This window comes from Dermochelys coriacea, chromosome 6 (genome assembly GCF_009764565.3).
Source record: "Dermochelys coriacea isolate rDerCor1 chromosome 6, rDerCor1.pri.v4, whole genome shotgun sequence".
Classification (NCBI taxonomy): Eukaryota; Metazoa; Chordata; order Testudines; family Dermochelyidae; genus Dermochelys; species Dermochelys coriacea.
Window position 1 is genome coordinate 32,751,842 of NC_050073.1, and position 20,248 is coordinate 32,772,089.

Here is a 20,248-nt window from a genome sequence, read left to right on the forward strand (position 1 = left end):
TTCTTATCCCCTTCTATGCCTGAGTCTCTCATTTGCTCCTCTTGGAACGCCACACCAGTTGCCATTGTAGCATTGGTGCTCTCTTTGCTGAGTGTTTGCTATTGTTGTATAAAATGGCATATGTTTTACATTGTAAGTACACAATGCATAATCCTGACAATTTTTTTGTTCCTCCTATAGGTATTAATTGACTGGATTAATGATGTATTGGTAGGAGAACGGATCATCGTGAAAGACCTTGCTGAAGACATGTATGATGGACAAGTATTACAGAAATTATTTGGTAAGAAACTATATATGTATATATATGCATTCTGTTGGAGCACTTTCAGTAAGTGGGCCACTCATTCCTAGTTAGAAGAGGCTTGGTATCATTTTACATTTGTTGCACTAAAATGATATAAAAATAGCGCAGTGTTCTAAGACCCTTGAACAATAGTCTGTATCCTGTAGTATAAAGGAAGCAGTTTTATCAGCTACATTGTACTGTGTGTTACGCTGTCGTTGATAAAAAGATTATAATGCATACTAGGGGTGCTGGAGGCAGGGTTCTAGTCTTGGCAGGAAATCTCTCTCCAATGAAATGTATTATCTGCATGTGTGCTGTAGAAAGTCAACTATGTGACAAGTGGAAACCAAGTCTGAAAGCGAGGGTATTTCCATTACAATGGTGGAAGTTTTTAATCTGTGCTGGTTCCATAGTTTAGTTTATTCAAATTTCAAAGTCCCTCTGGAAAGTTGAAGTTTCTGTCTGATTTGAGGTCTGATTTAATATTAGTGAGATAATGATACCCAGTGGGCTGCAAACAGCTTCAACTGAGAAAGAGAGAAAGAAAAGACTATGAAAGCAGAGCTGGCATGTACCTTAACTGTTGGTTTAGAAGCCACTTTCTTGGTGATTACAGTAAAATCCAGTATCTGAAACTAATCTTGAAACATTCTATGAGCAGTTCTAGTAATGGACATGCAAACCAGGTCCATAAAGAGACTGTGCCTTTATGAATGATTAAGAAATTGAACACATTGTAATTCAATTAATATAGCTCTGTTCCTGTATTGGATCCATGTGGGCAGAGCCCCACTAACTTCTGTGCAACCCCAAAACATACATCAGACACAATCTAATTAATTTACTATAGATATTAATATTTCACTTACTTGGGCCTGATCCAGAGCCTGCTGAAGTCGATAGCAATCCTTCCACCAACTTCAACAGACTTTGGACCAGATCTGAAGATTTAAGGCCCAGATCTCCTGGTGCTCATGCAAGAGGCCCTTTGACTTCATTTGGATCCTTGCAGGAGTGGGCTGTTAGGCTCCATTTCTTCTCCCGTTGCAAGATTTGCCATTGACGCAAGATAAACTCACAAGCTGACTATTTCTTTTGTGAAATTAAACTGATGGGTGATTAACTGTTTTATTTGTGGTGGTGGTATCAGGGAGGTTTTATTGCTAAATTATCTTTACGTGTTAATCAGTGGTTGGGAGGAGCCTGGCAGTTTAACAAAAACATTATCAAGCATTGTCTTTGCTAATAATGATAATGGAGCCTGATTCCGGTCTCATTGACACCTGTCCAATTCCACTGACATCAGTACAGTTCTGCCTGAATTAAGACAGTTGCGCCATTGGATTTTTTCCCTTTGCTTACTATCAATATTGAAAGGACCTTCAATAAGTTTGTTTTGAAATTACGTCCACATTGATAATACAATAGATTCATAGATACTAAGGTCAGAAGGGACCATTCTGATCATCTAGTCCGACCTCCTGCACAGTGCAGGCCACAGAATCTCACCCACCCACTCCTACGAAAAACCTCACCTATGTCTGAGCTATTGAAGTCCTTAAATCATGGTTTAAAGACTTCAAGGAGCAGAGAAGCCTCCCTCAAGTCAACCATGCCCCATGCTACAGAGGAAGGCGAAAAACCTCCAGGGCCTCTCCAATCTGCCCTGGAGGAAAATTCCTTCCCGACCCCAAATATGGCAATCGGCTAAACCCTGAGCATATGGGCAAGATTCACCAGCCAGATACTACAGAAAATTCTTTCCTGGGTAACTCAGATCCCATCCATCTAATATCCCTCTCAGGGGATTAGTCCTATTTACCCTGAATATTTAAAGATCAATTACTTACCAAAATCACATTATCCCATCATACCATCTTCTCCATAAACTTATCAAGTAGAATCTTAAAACCAGATAGATCTTTTGCCCCCACTGCTTCCCTTGGAAGGCTATTCCAAAACTTCACTCCTCTGATGGTTAGAAACCTTCGTCTAATTTCAAGTCGAAACTTCCTGGTGGCCAGTTTATACCCATTTGTTCTTGTGTCCACATTGGTGCTGAGCTTAAATAATTTCTCTCCCTCTCCTGTATTTATCCCTCTGATATATTTAGAGAGAGCAATCGTATCTCCCCTCAACCTTCTTTTAGTTAGGCTAAACAAGCCAAGCTCCTTAAGTCTCCTTTCATAAGACAAGTTTTCCATTCCTCGGATCATCCTAGTAGCCCTTCTCTGTACCTGCTCCAGTTTGAATTCATCCTTTTTAAACATGGGAGACCAGAACTGCACACAGTATTCTAGGTGAGGTCTCACCAGTGCCTTGTATAACGATACTAAAACCTCCTTATCCCTACTGGAAATGCCTCTCCTGATGCATCCCAAAACCGCATTAGCTTTTTTCACAGCCATATCACATTGGCAGCTCATAGTCATCCTATGATCAACCAATATTCCAAGGTCCTTCTCCTCTTCTGTTACTTCTAATTGATGTGTCCCCAACTTATAACTAAAATTCTTATTATTAATCCCTAAATGCATAACCTTACACTTCTCACTATTAAATTTCATCCTATTACTATTACTCCAGTTTACAAGGTCATCCAGATCCTCCTGTATAATATCCCGATCCTTCTCTGAATTGGCAATACCTCCCAGCTTTGTATCATCTGCAAACTTTATTAGCACACTCCCACTTTTTGTGCCAAGGTCAGTAATAAAAAGATTAAATAAGATTGGTCCCAAAACCGATCCCTGAGGAACTCCACTGGTAACCTCCGTCCAACCTGACAGTTCGCCTTTCAGTAGGACCTGTTGCAGTCTCCCCTTTAACCAATTCTTTATCCACCTTTTGATGTTCATATTGATCCCCATCTTCTCCAATTTAACTAATAATTCCCCATGTGGCACGGTATCAAATGCCTTACTGAAATCTAGGTAAATTAGATCCACTGCATTTCCTTATCTAAAAAATCTGTTACTTTTTCAAAAAGGAGATTAGGTTGGTTTGGCACGAACTACCTTTTGTAAAACCATGTTGTATTTTGTCCCATTTACCATTGACTTCAATGTCCTTAACTAATTTCTCCTTCAGAATTTTTTCCAGCACCTTGCATACTACAGATGTCAAACTAACTGGCTTGTAGTTGCCCGGATCACTTTTTTTTCCTTTCTTAAAAATAGGAACTATATTAGCAATTCTCCAATCATTCGGTACTATTCCTGAGTTTACAGATTCATTACAAATTCTTGCTAATGGGCTTGCCATTTCAGGTGCCAATTCCTTTAATATTCTTGGATGAAGATTATCTGGGCCCCCCGATTTAGTCCCATTAAGCTGTTTGAGGTTCGCTTCTACCTCAGATATGGTAATATCTACCTCCATATCCTCATTCCCATTTGTCATGCTACCATTATCCCTAAGATCCTCTTTAGCCTTATTAAAGACTGAGGCAAAGTATTTGTTTAGATATTGGGCCATGCCTAGATTATCTTTAACCTCACTCTATCCTCAGTGTTTAGCGGCCCCACTTCTTCTTTCTTAGTTTTCTTCTTATTTATATGGCTGTAGGACCTTTTACTATAGGTTTTAATTCCCTTCGCAAGGTCCAACTCTACTCGACTTTTAGCCTGTCTCACTTTATCCCTACATGTTCTGACCTCAATTAGGTAGCTTTCCTTGCTGATCCCTCCCATCTTCCACTCCCTGTATGCTTTCTGTTTCTTCTTAATCACCTCTCTAAGATGCTTGCTCATCCAGCTTGGTCTACAATTCCTTCCTATGAATTTTTTCCCCTTTCTTGGGATACAGGCTTCTGATAGCTTCTGCAGCTTTGATTTAAAGTAATCCCAGGCCTCCTCTACCTTTAGATCCATGTGAGCATTTAGGATGAAACATTTAGGGCAATGACTGGGAGTCAGAAGCTCCTCGGTTATAATTTTGCTCTCGGAAAGCCACTTATCTTCTCTGTACTTAATTCCACTGTATTAGTTTCTAAAACTGTAAAATGTGGATACTTATACTTGCCTACTTCACAGGACTGTTGTGAGAATTAATCAATTAATGTTGATAAAACAATTTGCAAATTAAAAGAACTACTGCATAGGAGTGATAAATATTATTAATAGCAATATTTATCTTTTTTTAAATACCAAATGCTTCTGACAAATTTCTGCTCAGTAAAAATTTTGCATTCAGATATTCCAGGATTGGAAATTATATTTATGGATGGAAATCATAGTCATCTAAGACCTTATGCACATCCAAATTATTAGACAATTTCACGAAATTATGGATGAAAGAACATTATTTAAATTAACCAATACATTTTGTTAAAATTGGGTTGATAAAATATCTTTAATCATCACTACACTTGCTTTTTTCACTTTTTTGCTCCACCTTGAAAATATGTTTGTGCCATTTTCTCATTGCACAGATCTACTGTGAATTAAATTAATTAAAGTCCTTGTCTATATACACAACTTGCAATAGTTTCCAAAATTAGTTTTAAAAATTGATTTACGTAAACCACTGCAAATCCCTGTATGGACTCACTTCCATTGGTTCACACCTGGCCTTTATTGATGTTGCTTAAGGCAGTAATTCACTGAGAGAGAAGCTGTTGGTCTGGAGTGGACGAATCAAACCTTTTAAAGCATGATATTTGTCTCTATCAGGCTTGTTGCTCTGTAGCTCAATTCACTTCTGTGCAGAAGATCCCTGGTGGTGGAGCTGTGGAGGCAGCGTCAGCATGTTTAAGCCCCTTAGATGTGCTCTAGAAGGAATTGCATCCAACCCTTCACTACTTTAGACTAAAAGGTTAGGGGGAATAAGGGAAAATGTGGGTGATATTGTTAGGATTCCAAAATGAGACTGAAGAAAAGGCGTACTTGTGGCACCTTGGAGACCAACAAATTTATTTGAGCATAAGCTTTCGTGAGCTACAGCTCACTTCATCGGATGCATTCAGTGGAAAACCGATGCATCCGATGAAGTGAGCTGTAGCTCACGAAAGCTTATGCTCAAATAAATTTGTTAGTCTCTAAGGTGCCACAAGTACTCCTTTTCTTTTTGCGAATACAGACTAACACGGCTGCTACTCTGAAACGAGACTGGAAATCCCCTTAGGGGAAAAAGAGTATTCTTCACTGAACAGGCTGAGAAATCAAGGGTTAATTTTAAAACTATGATGCCTGATATCTTCCAAAAATCCATTGTAACAGAATGTCTTCACATATATTACTCATGGTACCTAGGGTTAAGGAGTAGACTGGCTGGTTGGTGGTTGTTTTTTTTTCCTTCCATTCCTTCCATTATCACTTCAGAGAAACTTGAGAGTGAAAAACTGAATGTTGCTGAAGTCACACAGTCTGAAATTGCTCAGAAGCAGAAGTTACAGACAGTTCTTGAAAAGATCAATGAAACCCTTAAACTTCCTCCAAGAAGCGTCAAGTGGACTGTTGACTGTGAGTTGCATGTTTCACAATGGAATGCTCGTTTGTTGATAGTATAGATACTGTAGTTCCCAGCTGCAATTCATGAACATAGAATAGTAATTCCACCAATTCCTGCCCTTCCTGGTGGTAGCTGCACAGTAAGAGGAGGAGGGTAAGAGTGAATGCAGCAACTTTTCTCTTCATTCTCTGCTGATGCTCAACCTTTTAGGACCAGATTTTCAAAACATGACATTTATGCACTGAAATGTGCCTGCATACCTGTTTGCAGCTGCATTTACCATATGTATGTGTGCAAAGGTGTTACAGCATGCATAACTGCAGTATTTAGGCACACAGATACCCTTTTGTATGCTATGTGCATGTAATGTGCTTGCTAGATTGGATCAAAGCCAACTGAATATATTTAGGATGGAAATTTGGCTCTACTGAAGGCAATTGCAAAACTTCTGTTGATGTTAGTGGGGTTAGGATTTCTAACTATGCAGGAGGGGGCCCACAGTGGTTATGATTTTGCCCACTGTGGGACCCTTTAAAGGGGCCTTTATTTCAGAAGGTGGATGCTCTTTCTGAAAACCAGGCCCCTTTAAGGTGTCTCAAGGTGGGCACCCAGAATCACAAGGTCATTCTGAAAAATCGTGACCAATAGGTTTATAGCAGTATTTTTCTTCCCCCACCCTGAGCCACGTTCCCTTTCATCTCCAGAGTCCCATTGTCAGCATAAATCTATGGAGGGAAGAGGTAGGTGTGAGGAGGCACGGTGAACATTAAGCATAGCTGCCTTTCCCTCTCATCCTATCATACTTTTTGCCCTAAAGTTTTCTTCCATTCCCTCCTGGCTCCTATACTGCAGGATGTAGGGGGTGGGGGCAGGGCGGCCCTGTGATTGACTTGTCTTTGTTACTCTGAAACCTTACATATGTTTGTGAGTTTTAGTGCTAAAGTAGGAGATTGACAGCAGTGGCTCAGGCCAATTGTAGTACGAGTAGGTGCAGGTCAGTCTTCCTTATCCAGCTTTGCCAAAGCACCTCATTCCTGACCTGTAGTATCCCCAGCAAAGTTTGCCAACTGTGCCAAATCATGTGATGTTTTTGCAGAGAAATCTCTGGCACATGTTTGTGACTTAGATTAGAAATGACGGAGGAGAACATTTCATTGACTCTCTTACTATTTTACTTGTCTAATAAACTGATCAATAACTATTAAGTTATATATGGAAAATGTGCAGTATTGTTTTGTAGCTGTCAACCATCATTTTAGAGTGTTGCCCTAAGGAAGCCTAAAAATGCAGTGCAAATCTGGACACAAGCAAAAATAATAAGAAAGAAAGTACTAAAGTTAGAAATAGATTCCCCTTTGATGTCAGTGGGTTGATACTTGATTACAGCTTACCTACAGTAAGTCCTTTGATATCCTGTAATTCTTGCTAGTGTTAACTACCCATATGAAACCTGCTGAGAAAAAGCTAAAATAACAAGAAGCACTATAACAAGTTCATGAGGAATGTTTGAGTCACTGAGTTTAGTAAGTTATTGCTCAAAGCTTCAGCCAAAATAGGCTCATTTATCATCCTGCAGACATTGTGACACTTAAAAATGAATAAAGTGCATGTTATGAATACAAAAATATCTAATCCATATTGAAATAAAGAGGATAAAGGACCAACATAGATGGCTGTTTAAGCAGCCATACATAAAATCTGGCTTTTGGATCAGGTTTAGATTTCCACCTTCCCAGGCCAATGGCATCCAGACATATTGCAAAAGCTAATTTTTTATTTTTTTTTTTGCACTTCGTTTCTACTACCAGCTGATTTATGGAAATCAGGAAGGCAGTTGAAGAAAAGGTACCCTGATAGCAGCCTCCAGTGAGTCCAGATGCCAAGGGAAAAAGTATTCCATATTCCTTGGTGTTCCTGCAAGCAAAAATAAATATTTGCCTTAGTTACTTTTCCTTATGTAACTTGTGTTTTTAATATCTATTTCAGCTGTTCATGCAAAAAGTCTTGTAGCAATACTTCGTCTTTTGGTTGCGTTGTCACAATATTTTCGGGCACCAATCAGACTCCCAGACCATGTGTCCATTCAGGTTGTTGTTGTCCAGGTAAGAAAAACGTAACTCAGCTCCTGGAAATGATTTTGAAATTGATTTGGTGAGTTTGTTGAAGAATGAACCTAATACACATATGTGCAAGTACATGTGTGTGTGCACATGTATTTTGCTGGCTGACAATGCTTCAAGCAAAAGGCAAAAGAACAAGTGTTTTCCCAGATTGAGCCGTGCCTCAGAATATCTTATTTTGATTGCAAAGTGGCCAGACTATGACATTAAGATGTATTAAATATTATTGTTGGAATGTATTTGTCTATTTATCACACAGTATGATTTCTAGAGTTAATATTTATCTCATTTCTGACGGTCTTCTCACTGCCCCTTCTTAGTGCAGATATTTAATTCAGCCCTTGCACTGAGTGATGAACTATCACCATTTATTAAATCCAAATCCATGTTAGGTGAATAAATATTCTTTTTCAGTCTTATATACACTAATCTAGTCTGATTTACAAGTTTTGGCTCTTTCATAAAGAGACCATCAATTGGATTTTTCTGTGCCAATCACACTTCATATTAGAGCCCCATCGCCCTAAACTTTCCAGGTTTTCTGTTTATTTTTTCCTACTAAACTCAATTCCATTTGTGCTTGCTATATTTTGTTCTGCTTCTTGCCATTTAATCTGCTTTCCCTTGTCTACAAATCAGTTTTGCCTTTATTTTTCACAGCTTAGTAGCCTTTACCATTTTTGTTTGTTTATGTTATATTCCTGGGGCTCTTTTGCAGTATCTCTTTGCAAGGAGGCATTATTTAGGCTCTCTTCAAATATGCATGACTTGAAGATCTATTAGGCAAATCTAAAAAATTAACAGCTCTTATTTCCACCATTCACGTGTCAGAAAAGTTTTTGAATTTGGTAATTTACTAGTAAAGAAAGCTCAAGGGGAGCTTCTGGCAGATATATCACTGAAGGCTGATAATCCTGCTCGTTGGCTTTTAAAATTATAGTTGGTGGGCTTTCTCCAAATATGATCAAAGTGACCCATTGTGAGACTGCACTGATGAGTGTAAGTCTTCGGAGGGAAATTACTTTCAATCAAACACTTTCCCTTCCTGATTTAGATGTTATACGAATATTAAAAAGATGAGTTTATCTCAAAGTGCTAATAACCACCATCCAAGAATGTACCTATCAGGTCATCCTTAGGAAAAAGACCAAATGGGGAGAGGGGAAAAATATATCCATAAGGAGCCAAATCTTGCACTCTTCTTTATTCTGACAAAACTCCCATTGAAGTCAATGGGCTTGATTCTCCTCTTATGTAGTACAATGGTGTAAATTAGGAGTAATTCTACTCAAGTCAGTGGAGCTACATGAGTATAAGGGTATGTCTTTTCTGTAATCACAGCTCATTTATGCAAAAAATCTTGTAGCAATACTTCATCTCTTTTGGTTGCATTCATAATATTTTTGAACACCAATCAGACTCCCAGACAATGTGTCCGTTCAAGTTGTTGTCCAGTTAAAGATAAACGTAACTTAACTCCAGGAAATGTTTTTGAAATTGATTGATGAGTTTCTTGAAAAACAAACCTAATATATGTATGTGGGCATGCTAGCTTTAATCTACCTAGCTGGGATCCCAGAGCAATGAAGCAGCAGCAGCAACATGGGCTTCAGTTCAGTCTGTATAAGCCTGCATAGAACTCTGGGTAATTACTCTGGGAGCTAGCTTGTGCTGAAATACATGCTACTGTGGCTTCACTGCTTCGGTACCTGACCCAGATAGTTCAAAGATAGCTTGCCTACACAAGCTGTAATCATACCCTGTGACTGAACTATAGACATACCCTGAAAAGCATTGTTAAGTAGGAGGCAGAATGAGAACCAGGTTTTGCTCCAGCATGGACCAAGCAGGAATGGGTCGATGTGTATGTTTCTCCTCTCCTACGCTTCTATAAATCAGGAGTAAGTGCACTGGAGCCAGTGGAGTTTCACTGGGATAGAATCAGTGCAGTGTGGGAGGAGATTTAGCCCCACTGAGCCAGATCCTCAACTGATATAAATCAATGTAAATCCACTGAAGTCAATGCAGCTGCATCAATTTACAGCAGCTTAGGATAAGGCCTAGTATTTTTAGACTAATTCGTCTTTGTGTTTTATCCATGTGGTTATTTTATACACAGTGGGCCTGATTCTAAATAGCTTGTGGACCTGCAATGCCCATTTGAGTGAAATGGAAGTTTCAAGGAACAATAAATGCAACCTTAGGCCTTTTTTCACTGTTTACATTAGAAAGCCTAGAAGCTTCAAACCCTGATATATTCTGTAAAATAAGGTCATGGCAAGGAAAGCTCAATAGGCTATAAGAGGCCTGTTTTTTAAATGCCACTGTTTGCAATTTGATAAAGATAGAGGGAATGTGTGTGAGAGGAGGTGGAAGGGGGAATTGGAGAAAAATACATAAAAAAGCAAAAAAACCTGAATGTATTTCAGGTTGTTGTTATCAGTTCTATACACACAAAATATGAAGGTTGCAGTGTTGGCTGTGGTTAGTTTACTGAAACATAAATTTGTTTCTGACATAAATAACATGATAAAACCCAACAGGTAATCAGGACAGTGCTTATGAAAGAGTAATTTTCACCTAGATTTCCTTCCATTGTTTTGCACAAAAGCTGTTGGCAATTAGAGTAATTAAAAATCTAGGTTATAAGCCGCTTTTTGAAAAATGATGCACTTGGATCTTCCCTGGTTCATTTCTGTATATTATTCTCCTTCTATTGACAGTATAGATATCTTTTTTTTTTTTTTTTTTACATGTGGTAAGAGTACTGTTAAATTTCCACTGAAGCGAGTGCGAGTCTTCAGGAAGAGCTGGATCATGCCTTAATTTTGCATTTCTTTACTCTGTTTAATATTAAATGATTATGGGGCAGAATTACTTGGACCCAAGAGCACGTCCAAAGATGTATTCATTCTCTGAGGTTGCAGAATGGTTCCATGCTTCAGCGTCATGGGGCCGACTATAAGAGCAATAATCACCAAGTTAAATTTATGGGGCCTAATCCTGTAGTTCTTGCATAGGCAAAACTCCTGTTGACTTAGTGGGAGTGTTGTCTGAGTATGCACTGCAGCCCTTGCACTGGGCCATAGTAAGGAAAACACTGCCAAATTTGATGGCCGCCATTGATTAAAGTAAACAAAGAGAACACGGAGAGAGGCAATACATACATGAAATGTGTACTCCAAGGCAAAAAAATGGTAGTGATCAATGTAAGGGAAGGATCAATGTGAGGAGACTGAGGCTGCTTCCTTTGCCAGCTAACTCATACGCTCTGACAGTCAGTCAGCTCCTGAGTCAGTGCACAGCACTGACTGCTAATTAGCACATGCAAGGGTCTTCCTGTGTATGGGCCTGGTCCATAAAACATTGAAGTAAAACTGACTTGGGATTTGGATCAAGTCCCGCGTAGATTGTCCTCCATTTTGGAGTTTCTTCCCAAACACACACAACCTCTACTGCGTAGAGAGTAGTGAAAAATGGCAAGTTTGAAATAAAAATAATGAGGAAGATGAAGAAAGGGAACAGGGAAAGAAAGGACAGCTAGAATGGGAGTAAAGGATTGCAAAAGCTGGTACTGTGTGGGCACCCTTTCAAACATAGGCTGCAATTCAGCACACCATCTCTCTTCAGCAAACCTCCTATGTGTGTGATTAGCTGTTTCATATGCTTTGCTGAACTGGAGCCTTAGATAGAAAAATGTGTGGGGGGAGGGGAATGGAAAAAGGGGAAGAAACGATTGTTTAGTCCTTAGGTTCTCTGTTACACGAGGTGACATTTCAAGTCTCCTAGTGTTATACCATTGGTGGCCATTCTTAAATTTTTATGTTAACAAGTAAGTTATCAGGACTAATTCTGTGGAATACATACAATGGAAATAAAATAATACAGTCAAGTTGGAAAAAAAAAAAAGGTTTTTTATTTTATGTTTATCTGATGACATTTGTAGAGCATAGATATTTTACACTATTATTTTACACTATTTTACACTATTATTTTACACTAAACATTAAACTGTAATAAACTAAACAAAAACCAATTCTTTTTTTCCAGAAACGAGAAGGAATCCTCCAGTCCCGACAAATCCAAGAGGAAATAACTGGTAACACTGAGTATGTCAACACCACTTTTGCCAGCAGTTCAGTAATTGAACACAGATGTGTCTCAAAAATTCAGCCATTTGGTGATATTTAAATTTCATTATTGGGGTTCCAGGAGGGATCATGCTTCAGCTAGTGATTATAGTTTAGTCTTTACAAGGCTTTCAAATATGCCTATCAAAATGTAACATTACCGAGTTGGAATTACTAATGACAAAGTACTTGCAAATCTCCAAAAGACGGAGACCAAAGGAAAGGTAGAGCAAATATGTATGAAATTTGTGCATTTGAAGAAATCTATACTGCATCCTGTTTCAAATACTATACATTCAAAATTGTCTGAATAAGTTTTCAAACAGACAAGAAGAGGAGTATGTCTTATGCTTTTACCTTTCACAGTTTAGTTGATGAAGTGCTAAATTATCTCAGAAAAGAAAAAATTGTTCCCAAGTACTTCATTCACCATTAGGCTCTGAAGAAGCATAAGTGACCGTGGTAAAACATTTACATGTAATCTCACAGTGCAATGTATAGTGGAAACATTATTCAAATCCAGCAAGAAGCCACAGCAGAAAATCCTACTTTCTAATAGAGTGAGGAGTGTTCAGGCTAATGACTCGTTATTAATCCTTATGGGTTTATTACAAGTGTGATATTTATGTGAAGAATCAAATGAAACAAAACTCTTCAGTCCTTAAGAACCTAGTCCAGGGGTTGTTTTGGCTAGCACTTTATTGTAGTGGCGGTGACAACTGGATATTTGGGGCAGAGGAAAAAGAGTTCATGAAATAAACATAGCAAAAACCTTCTCCACAAGAGAAGGCATGTTGATTGGGCTTAGCAGTAGGAAGTGTAGTATTTGGTATCAAGTTGAACCTTTATTGAAGCCAACAAGATTGTTAGTTGATGCTATGAGCTAGAGTCTCAAGTGGGTAAATTGGTGGCGCACCATTGAACTCTATTAACCTACTCCAGTTTACACAGAGCTAAGGATCTGGCCATATATGCAGTTTTCTTGTCCATCTTAACAAAAAGCATGAAGTAAAGTAAATAAGATGCATAATAATTTTGTTTTGCTTTTTACTATAGGGCATTATCCGGAAGGTATGGTAAGTTTCATTTGATTATTATCATTTTCTTGAGGCTACCAAAGTGTACATTAATTAATTGTCCTGCAGCTGATCCGTTCATTCAAACCATAAGTAAGGCCAGGATTTGCAGCTGCCTTGGTAAATATATAAATAAACGTGTTGCAGATTGGGATGGCAGTTAACAAATAAGAGAAACTTTGATGTCAGCATAGCCATTTTAAAAACAAATGATTTCTTATGCCTTTCAGCAAATGCTATTTTACAGGTGATTGATGCTTTCACCCCAGAACTTCAATATAAAAGCATTAATGATTAGAGGTTCCCAACATGAATGAAAGATGATGTTCCATAATACAACTGCCATTCCTTTTAGAGAATTGGATGCTATGCTCTTTGCTTGCAATGGAGAGGCTTAGTCTCTTTTAGTTGAAAGAGTTGTTATGTTTTTATCCTGAGTTTGAGATTATCCTTTAATGTCACTGAGACTAAAACCATGAGCAATGTTAATCTGGTTTACATAGTTTATTCACAGCTGAGTTCAAAAACTCTAGTCATGGAGATGCATTTTGGGTCAGACTGTTATACTCTTACTCATATTGAGTAGCACCTTACTCCATGTGAAATCACCACTGAAGTAAATGGGACTGAATAAAGTTATAATTCTAGCCCTTTCTATTTAGGGAGGGCAAAAGCATCTCTCCGTGGAGTCATTTTGTGCCACACCAGTTACTGGCCAAAATGGAGTAACTTGGAGATGATTCAAGCTCTCTTTCTTTTTAGAAGGTGAATGCACTGTTACCTCAGTGCTCCCACCTCTGGTAGGTTGGCTATCTGTCATGGTCTTTAAGAGATTGCTCTAATTTCAATGGGGTTATCCTGCAGCCTGGACCATTCAAATGTCACAGGACACATTTCAGGGTGGCACAAAAACATCTGTACCAAGCATCATATTACAACTATGACGTGAGGACTTTTTATAATGTGGTAATGAACCAAGATCATAATGCAATGTGAGCATTTTATACACTTTGTTACAAACGTTGCTCTCTCAGTGACTGAAAGTGCAAGTTCACATTGTTCATGAATTCATTTGGTTCACTACCTATCTATGCCTAGTTTTCTAGGTTTTTATATGGGTAGATATTGATTGTTGTTAATTCTCAGGGAGAAAGTTACAGTTCATTGTTCAGATCACTTCATAAGCAGCCGAAATCCCAGCGAAAATCTATGTTACTGGTTATGTTCTCTGTGTATATAAATCTCCCCACTGTATTTTCCACTGAATGCATCCGATGAAGTGAGCTGTAACTCACAAAAGCTTATGCTCAAATAAATTTGTTAGTCTCTAAGGTGCCACAAGTCCTCCTTTTCTTTTTGCGGATGCGGAATAACACGGCTGCTACTCTGAAACCTGGCAAAAGACATTAATAGTTTCTAGTAGATGATAGAAAGAAATGAACAATCAGAATATACAGTAATTGAAGTACAAACAAACTACATTAAAGATTCTGCTGATGCTGCTGTTCTCATCATTCATGCTCTTTAATTAGTGTTTATTATGCAGTTGGATAGCTGTTGCTATCTGCTATGTTAACAGATTTGACTATTTTTCAGAACGGGATGCATTTGACACTTTATTTGACCATGCTCCAGACAAGCTCAATGTTGTAAAAAAGGTTGGAAAGTGTTTTATTTCTGAAATACAATTAAGTAGCACGTTAACATATTTAATGTAATAAAACTTAAACTTTACACTGAAAATGAAAGTCATAATCCTGTGATTACAAATTGTGTTATATTTATTGCTTTCATCAACATTAATTTTGCTTCAGAAGATAGAACAGGAGAGATGTATAGAAATCTCTGTTGTAAAGTACTTTGTCATGTAACTGTAGGTATGTCTACACTGCAGTTAGAGACCCGCAGCTGACTTGAACTCATGGCTAAAAGACTGTTTAATTGTTGTGTAGACATTTGGGTTTGGGCTGCAGCCCGAGCTCTGGGACCCTCCTACCTTGCAGGGTCCTACAGCCTGGGCTCCAGGCCGAGCCCGAATGTCTTCACTGCAATTAAACAGCCCCTTACCCTGAGCTGGGTCAGCCATGGGTTTTTAATTGCAGCGTAAACGTACCGTGTATGTAATGTAAAAGAAAACTCAACAGGTCGATCCTTAACTGGTATAAATTCATATAGCTCCACTGAAGCCAATTGAGAAATGCCAGTTTACATCAGCGGATTATCTGCCTCCATGTATTTCAGCTGCTATCAAATTGAAGCCTAGTCTAATAACACAACTCTCTAGACTGCTACAAATCTTTTTTTTTTTTTTTAAAGCTTCCTGAAGAAGAATCACATTATAACAATGTATTTTAATTATTGGATTAGTGTTCATATCAGTTCTGTTCCTCTCTCAGAAAACCAATCAATCTAGGAGTAAAATACTTTAAAAATTGCAAGTTTCTGTTTGTAACTTTAAAACATTTAGAAATAAGCTCTAAACACTGCATGTGCAGGTCTAACTTATGGGAAAAGTTGAAACTGCTGCTCTAAAAAGTGTGCCTTGATCAACATATTCTCATTTTTCAGACCCTCATCACTTTTGTGAACAAGCACCTGAATAAACTGAATTTGGAGGTTACAGAACTGGAAACCCAGGTAAGATTCCATAGCCATGGTTGGTGGGGGAGGACAATTGCACCATACTATACGTGTATCAGAACATGTTCAAAGGTTTCACTATAGTCTTATTAAGCCATCTTTAAAGAAATGGGCTGTATGAAGTGGGCTGTAGCCCACGAAAGCTTATGCTCTAATAAATGTGTTAGTCTCTAAGGTGCCACAAGTTCTCCGGTTCTTTTTGCGGATACAGACTAACACGGCTGCTACTCTGAAACTTTTAAAGAAATGACAGGTTTCAGAGTAGCAGCCGTGTTAGTCTGTATTCACAAAAGAAAAGGAGTACTTGTGGCACCTTAGAGACGAACACATTTATTTGAGCATAAGCTTTGTGAGCTACAGCTCACTTCATCAGATTTTCCACTGAATGCATCCGATGAAGTGAGCTGTAGCTCACAAAAGCTTATGCTCAAATAAATGTGTTCGTTCTAAGGTGCCACAAGTACTCATTTTCTTTAAAGAAATGGTTATTTCACCCAGAAACCCCTCTGGATTGCTTAATTTTATATAAGTCTTTCATGTGAAAATAAAAACTATACTGCAAAGACAATGAGTTATTCTAGTAGTAACTGAATTTCTGGAGCACATTCCCTCAAAAGATTTATACTTCCTTTACCATTAATATTAATTAATGTTAGCTGTACACTATATAAGGAGGGTCCAAAACAATTTTGGTCATTAGAGACGCCATAGCAGTTTTTGCAGTGTGAATCTTGGCCCAGGTATTCTGATCAAATTCCAATTTGGGCAATTGCATTCCAGCTAGCTTTACTTTACTCAAATGAATAATCTCAATGGACTGCTGTGACACTTCTCAGTGGGACTGCTTACACATGTAAAGTTACTGTGTGTATAAGCAGTTGCATCACTGGGTTCTACGCTGCACAGTGTGACATGGTGCTGGCTCCTCCTCCTTGTTTCCAGTTGCTAGAATGCATTGAAAGAAGCTAAAAATACATTAAATACTTTCCTAGTGTTTTTTTTCTATATAAACAATTGCTGCAGTTGCCACAAGGAAGTTACATGATGAGATTGGAAGGAAGGTGGTCTGCATGATCACCAGTGAGAAGGGAGGTGTCCATAGAGCATTTTTTCCTTTAAGACGTGATCCTTCTTACAAAAAAGTCTCAGAACCCCTCGTATAACTGACTACAAGTCTCTAATAGGTATGGATTTTGCACAGGTAAAATTAAGAACTAGATGGGAGGAGACATATAAAGACTTTCAGAAATATGGCTTTGTTTTTAAGTGTGTGTGTTTATTCCATTGTTTTCTTACTGAAGAACCCTCATTAATCAAATGTCCATAGAGACCCCTAAAAAGTTCATTGAAACTGGATTTCGCTAAGCTGAGAGATAGATTGTATTTCCAACAGCAGAGAGATGATGAGCGGCTTCAGAGAGACACTGAGCTGCTTCAGATAATCTGGGGAATTGGATAAACAGAATTTGATTAAGTGAGGCTATGTTCTAGCATTGATAGTCTTGATATATAGATAAGATTGAGATGGCCATTCTATTCTAAACCTCTCTTCACAGTCATTCATAACTTTCTCTGAAATGTTGCCTTTGGGCAAAAATTTGCTCATGTCTGATCTCAGCCTAGGTTCAGATAAAATCCATTAATCTGCTTTTGTGTTACACAAGTGTGAAAAGAATACATTTCTTTTTTTAAAAATACAGAATTTGTGTCATCTCAAGGAACTCAAACCATGTTTTTAAAAATCTTGACATGCTTATTGTTCTTTATGAGGAATGTGATCTTGTTCTGAAATTTTTGAAAGTTTTAAAATTAGTAACATGTATGAAAACCATGTGCATAATGTGTGTAGTTATAGTTCATAATGAAATAAGGATGCACCATAGCAGTTAGATGGATGCCATCTACCTATAATTGTGTACACTGAAAAATAGGTTAATATGGACTTTGCTGAAGTCTGGACTTCTGTTTCTTTATTCCTCTCCTCTTTTTTTCAATATATTAAGATTTCTTGTGCAATCATTAGATGACATATTCATTTCTACTTTCTTCTGCTCTGGGGCTATGTGCTATGTCACAAACAGTTCGGAAGAGATGGCTGTGCCTCTGCCACAGGGCCAGCAGAATCTGAATTGAAGGTGTGTTCCATAGATCAGCCATCCTGAGGCTTCCACACTACAGAAATGGGCTCACAACCCCCTCTTCCTCCAGTGATGAATCCACTTCCCAGTTACCAAATCTACTCAGCCTCCAATGACAAGACGCCCATAACTAAAGGTCTCTTCTGGCCACAACCTCTTTCCAGGGTGCTCATATGCCCACTTGTTTATGTCAGTCTCGGATCAGTTTATCCATGAAGGCATAACACAGTGTAATACCTGATATAAGCATAAGAAGTCACGTAGATTAAACTTTTGATGCAATTAAAAACATTTAGGTTAGTAGTGTCGTGAGCATGCTGTATTAGGCAAAGGGTATCTTACTTATCAGGCAAAATAATTATACAGTTTTAGAATATATACTCTGACATATCATGGTCTCTTACAGTTTGCAGACGGTGTATATCTAGTGCTGCTAATGGGTCTCCTGGAGGGCTATTTTGTGCCTCTGCACAGCTTTTTCTTGACTCCTGATAGTTTTGAACAAAAGGTAATTCTGTTGTTGGATTTTATATTTTTATATAAAGAAAAACACTTCCTGTAATACACCGTACAAACCTTTTTATGCAAGACTGATGTACTCTACCTAGGTTAAGAAAAAGGGAATACAGTGGTCACCATTAAAAATTCAGCATTTGTCAGCATTTATTACACAGTAGTATATGAGATACTATGGTTATTGCCTCATCTGAGTAGAGGAGGAAATTGTGTTAACTGTCTGGTATCTAGGAAATATTAACCGTTTGTTGGCAGCCACTGCAATGCTGCCATTGAGCAATACTCAGTATTGCTATTGACTTAAATAAGATGTCTACGCCTGAGTGCTGGCGGAATCAAATTATGAACAACACATGTGCAAGATTTCACATAGTTTAAAGATATGAAGGCATATTCCATTCTCTGTACAATATACAATTTTAAGACCAAACACTGCCCTTTGACTTTACACACAATCTCTTTTGACATCCAAGGCAATTCAGCTATATATTTGGGTCAAGGAAAGTACCTGGACTATATAGTGTTGAATTTTTTACTATTTTATTTTTGTTAATTTTTAAGTAATTTACCAAGCTAACTTGTCTCTCAATGGACAGTTGAGCCCAAATCCTATTCTGATCAGGACAATCCCATTTGCAAATATTTTGATTTCTGACCAAAAAATACTTTGAGTAATGATTTGTTCCCCGGTTTCTATGGACCTGATCCTCTGATGTAAGGAGCCTTGACAGCTTACACCAGCTGAGGATTTGGCTCTGTAGCCTTCAACGCAGCCTATGCTGACCATGTACACTGGGCAGGAAATAATGTACAATAATGAATGTGTTCATTATATTACCAGGTCATTAATGTGTCCTTTTCATTTGAGCTAATGCAAGATGGAGGGTTGGAAAAACCAAAACCGAGGCCAGAAGGTATCGTACTTTATTTATTATTAAACTTTTTATCAGTTGAAGGATGAAATCCTATCCTGTGCTGTGGTGTTGCAGTAGGGTGGGATGAGGGTCCAAGGAACCTCTTAATCCACAAAAGTAGAGAGACAAGTCCGTCTATAGTGCTCAGGCAATCTGTGGTTAGGGTATGTGCCTAGCTCTCTTTCAATTAGCAGCAAGTGCTACATGGGGGCGCATGCTGATCCTCAGAAGAGCAGCATAGTCCTTTCAGCATGTGTACCTCAGCCCCCCGCTTGACAATTTCTGCCCTTGCCCGTAAAAGTGCTTCTGCAAAGGACACAATGGGTGATAATTCTGCTCTGGCCGTGGCAAGACTTATCCATCATGAACTCCTATGCTGAACAGATGATAATATTGTAATAAAAAATGATTTGTGAATTGTATTGTCCACACATCCGGATAACCCTACTCCCTCCCATTCTGCCTTTGCCCACTAAACCCTCCAAAATGTGCAACATAATTCACAATAGTTGTGTTTGAAGACTTATTCATTGTTGTAGGAAAAGACAAATATCAAATGTTCATTGAGTTGCCTTTGAACACAGTACCCAATTGTGAAAGTTCAAAATATTTTGCACTTATCTGATCCAATGTTCCCTTGTCTTCATGAGATGACTTTTTATACTGGTGAATTTTCAGACTTGCATCTTATGTATTTCTTCTGCTAAATTTATAGGCAAGAGGTTGAGACTTGAGGTTGAGCCACACTGAAGACCGTGAGAGTTTCCCCTTAGATTTTAGTAGAACCAGAATTTCACCCTTGCACTCTCTTATGAAAGACATGGGTTTAAGTCTCACTCTCAAGGCTGGATTGAGGCAATCCAGAGCCCTGGTTCCATCTCCCAGTTTGAGTAATGGTGTCAGGGACTTCCTCTCCCTTCCCAGAGAAACAGGGACAGCAATGTGGGCCCCTCTTATCCTCTCAGGAGTGGCAG

At 38.4% G+C, this 20,248-nt stretch overlaps 1 protein-coding gene across 6 annotated transcripts in view; it reads left to right on the forward strand.

The window, feature by feature from the left end:
• PARVA (parvin alpha) overlaps positions 1 to 20,248 on the forward strand; it is a 93,125-nt gene that overhangs the window by 60,677 nt on the left and 12,200 nt on the right. For 4 of the 6 annotated variants that reach the window (XM_038404236.2, XM_043516723.1, XM_043516725.1 and 1 more), the window contains 9 exons: positions 181 to 283; positions 5,611 to 5,751; positions 7,727 to 7,842; positions 11,911 to 11,969; positions 13,047 to 13,066; positions 14,663 to 14,724; positions 15,635 to 15,703; positions 18,251 to 18,352; positions 19,202 to 19,274. In XM_038404236.2, coding sequence (XP_038260164.1) covers positions 181 to 283; positions 5,611 to 5,751; positions 7,727 to 7,842; positions 11,911 to 11,969; positions 13,047 to 13,066; positions 14,663 to 14,724; positions 15,635 to 15,703; positions 18,251 to 18,352; positions 19,202 to 19,274 — 745 coding nt within the window. The other 2 variants (XM_043516727.1, XM_043516728.1) reach the window with 2 other exon arrangements.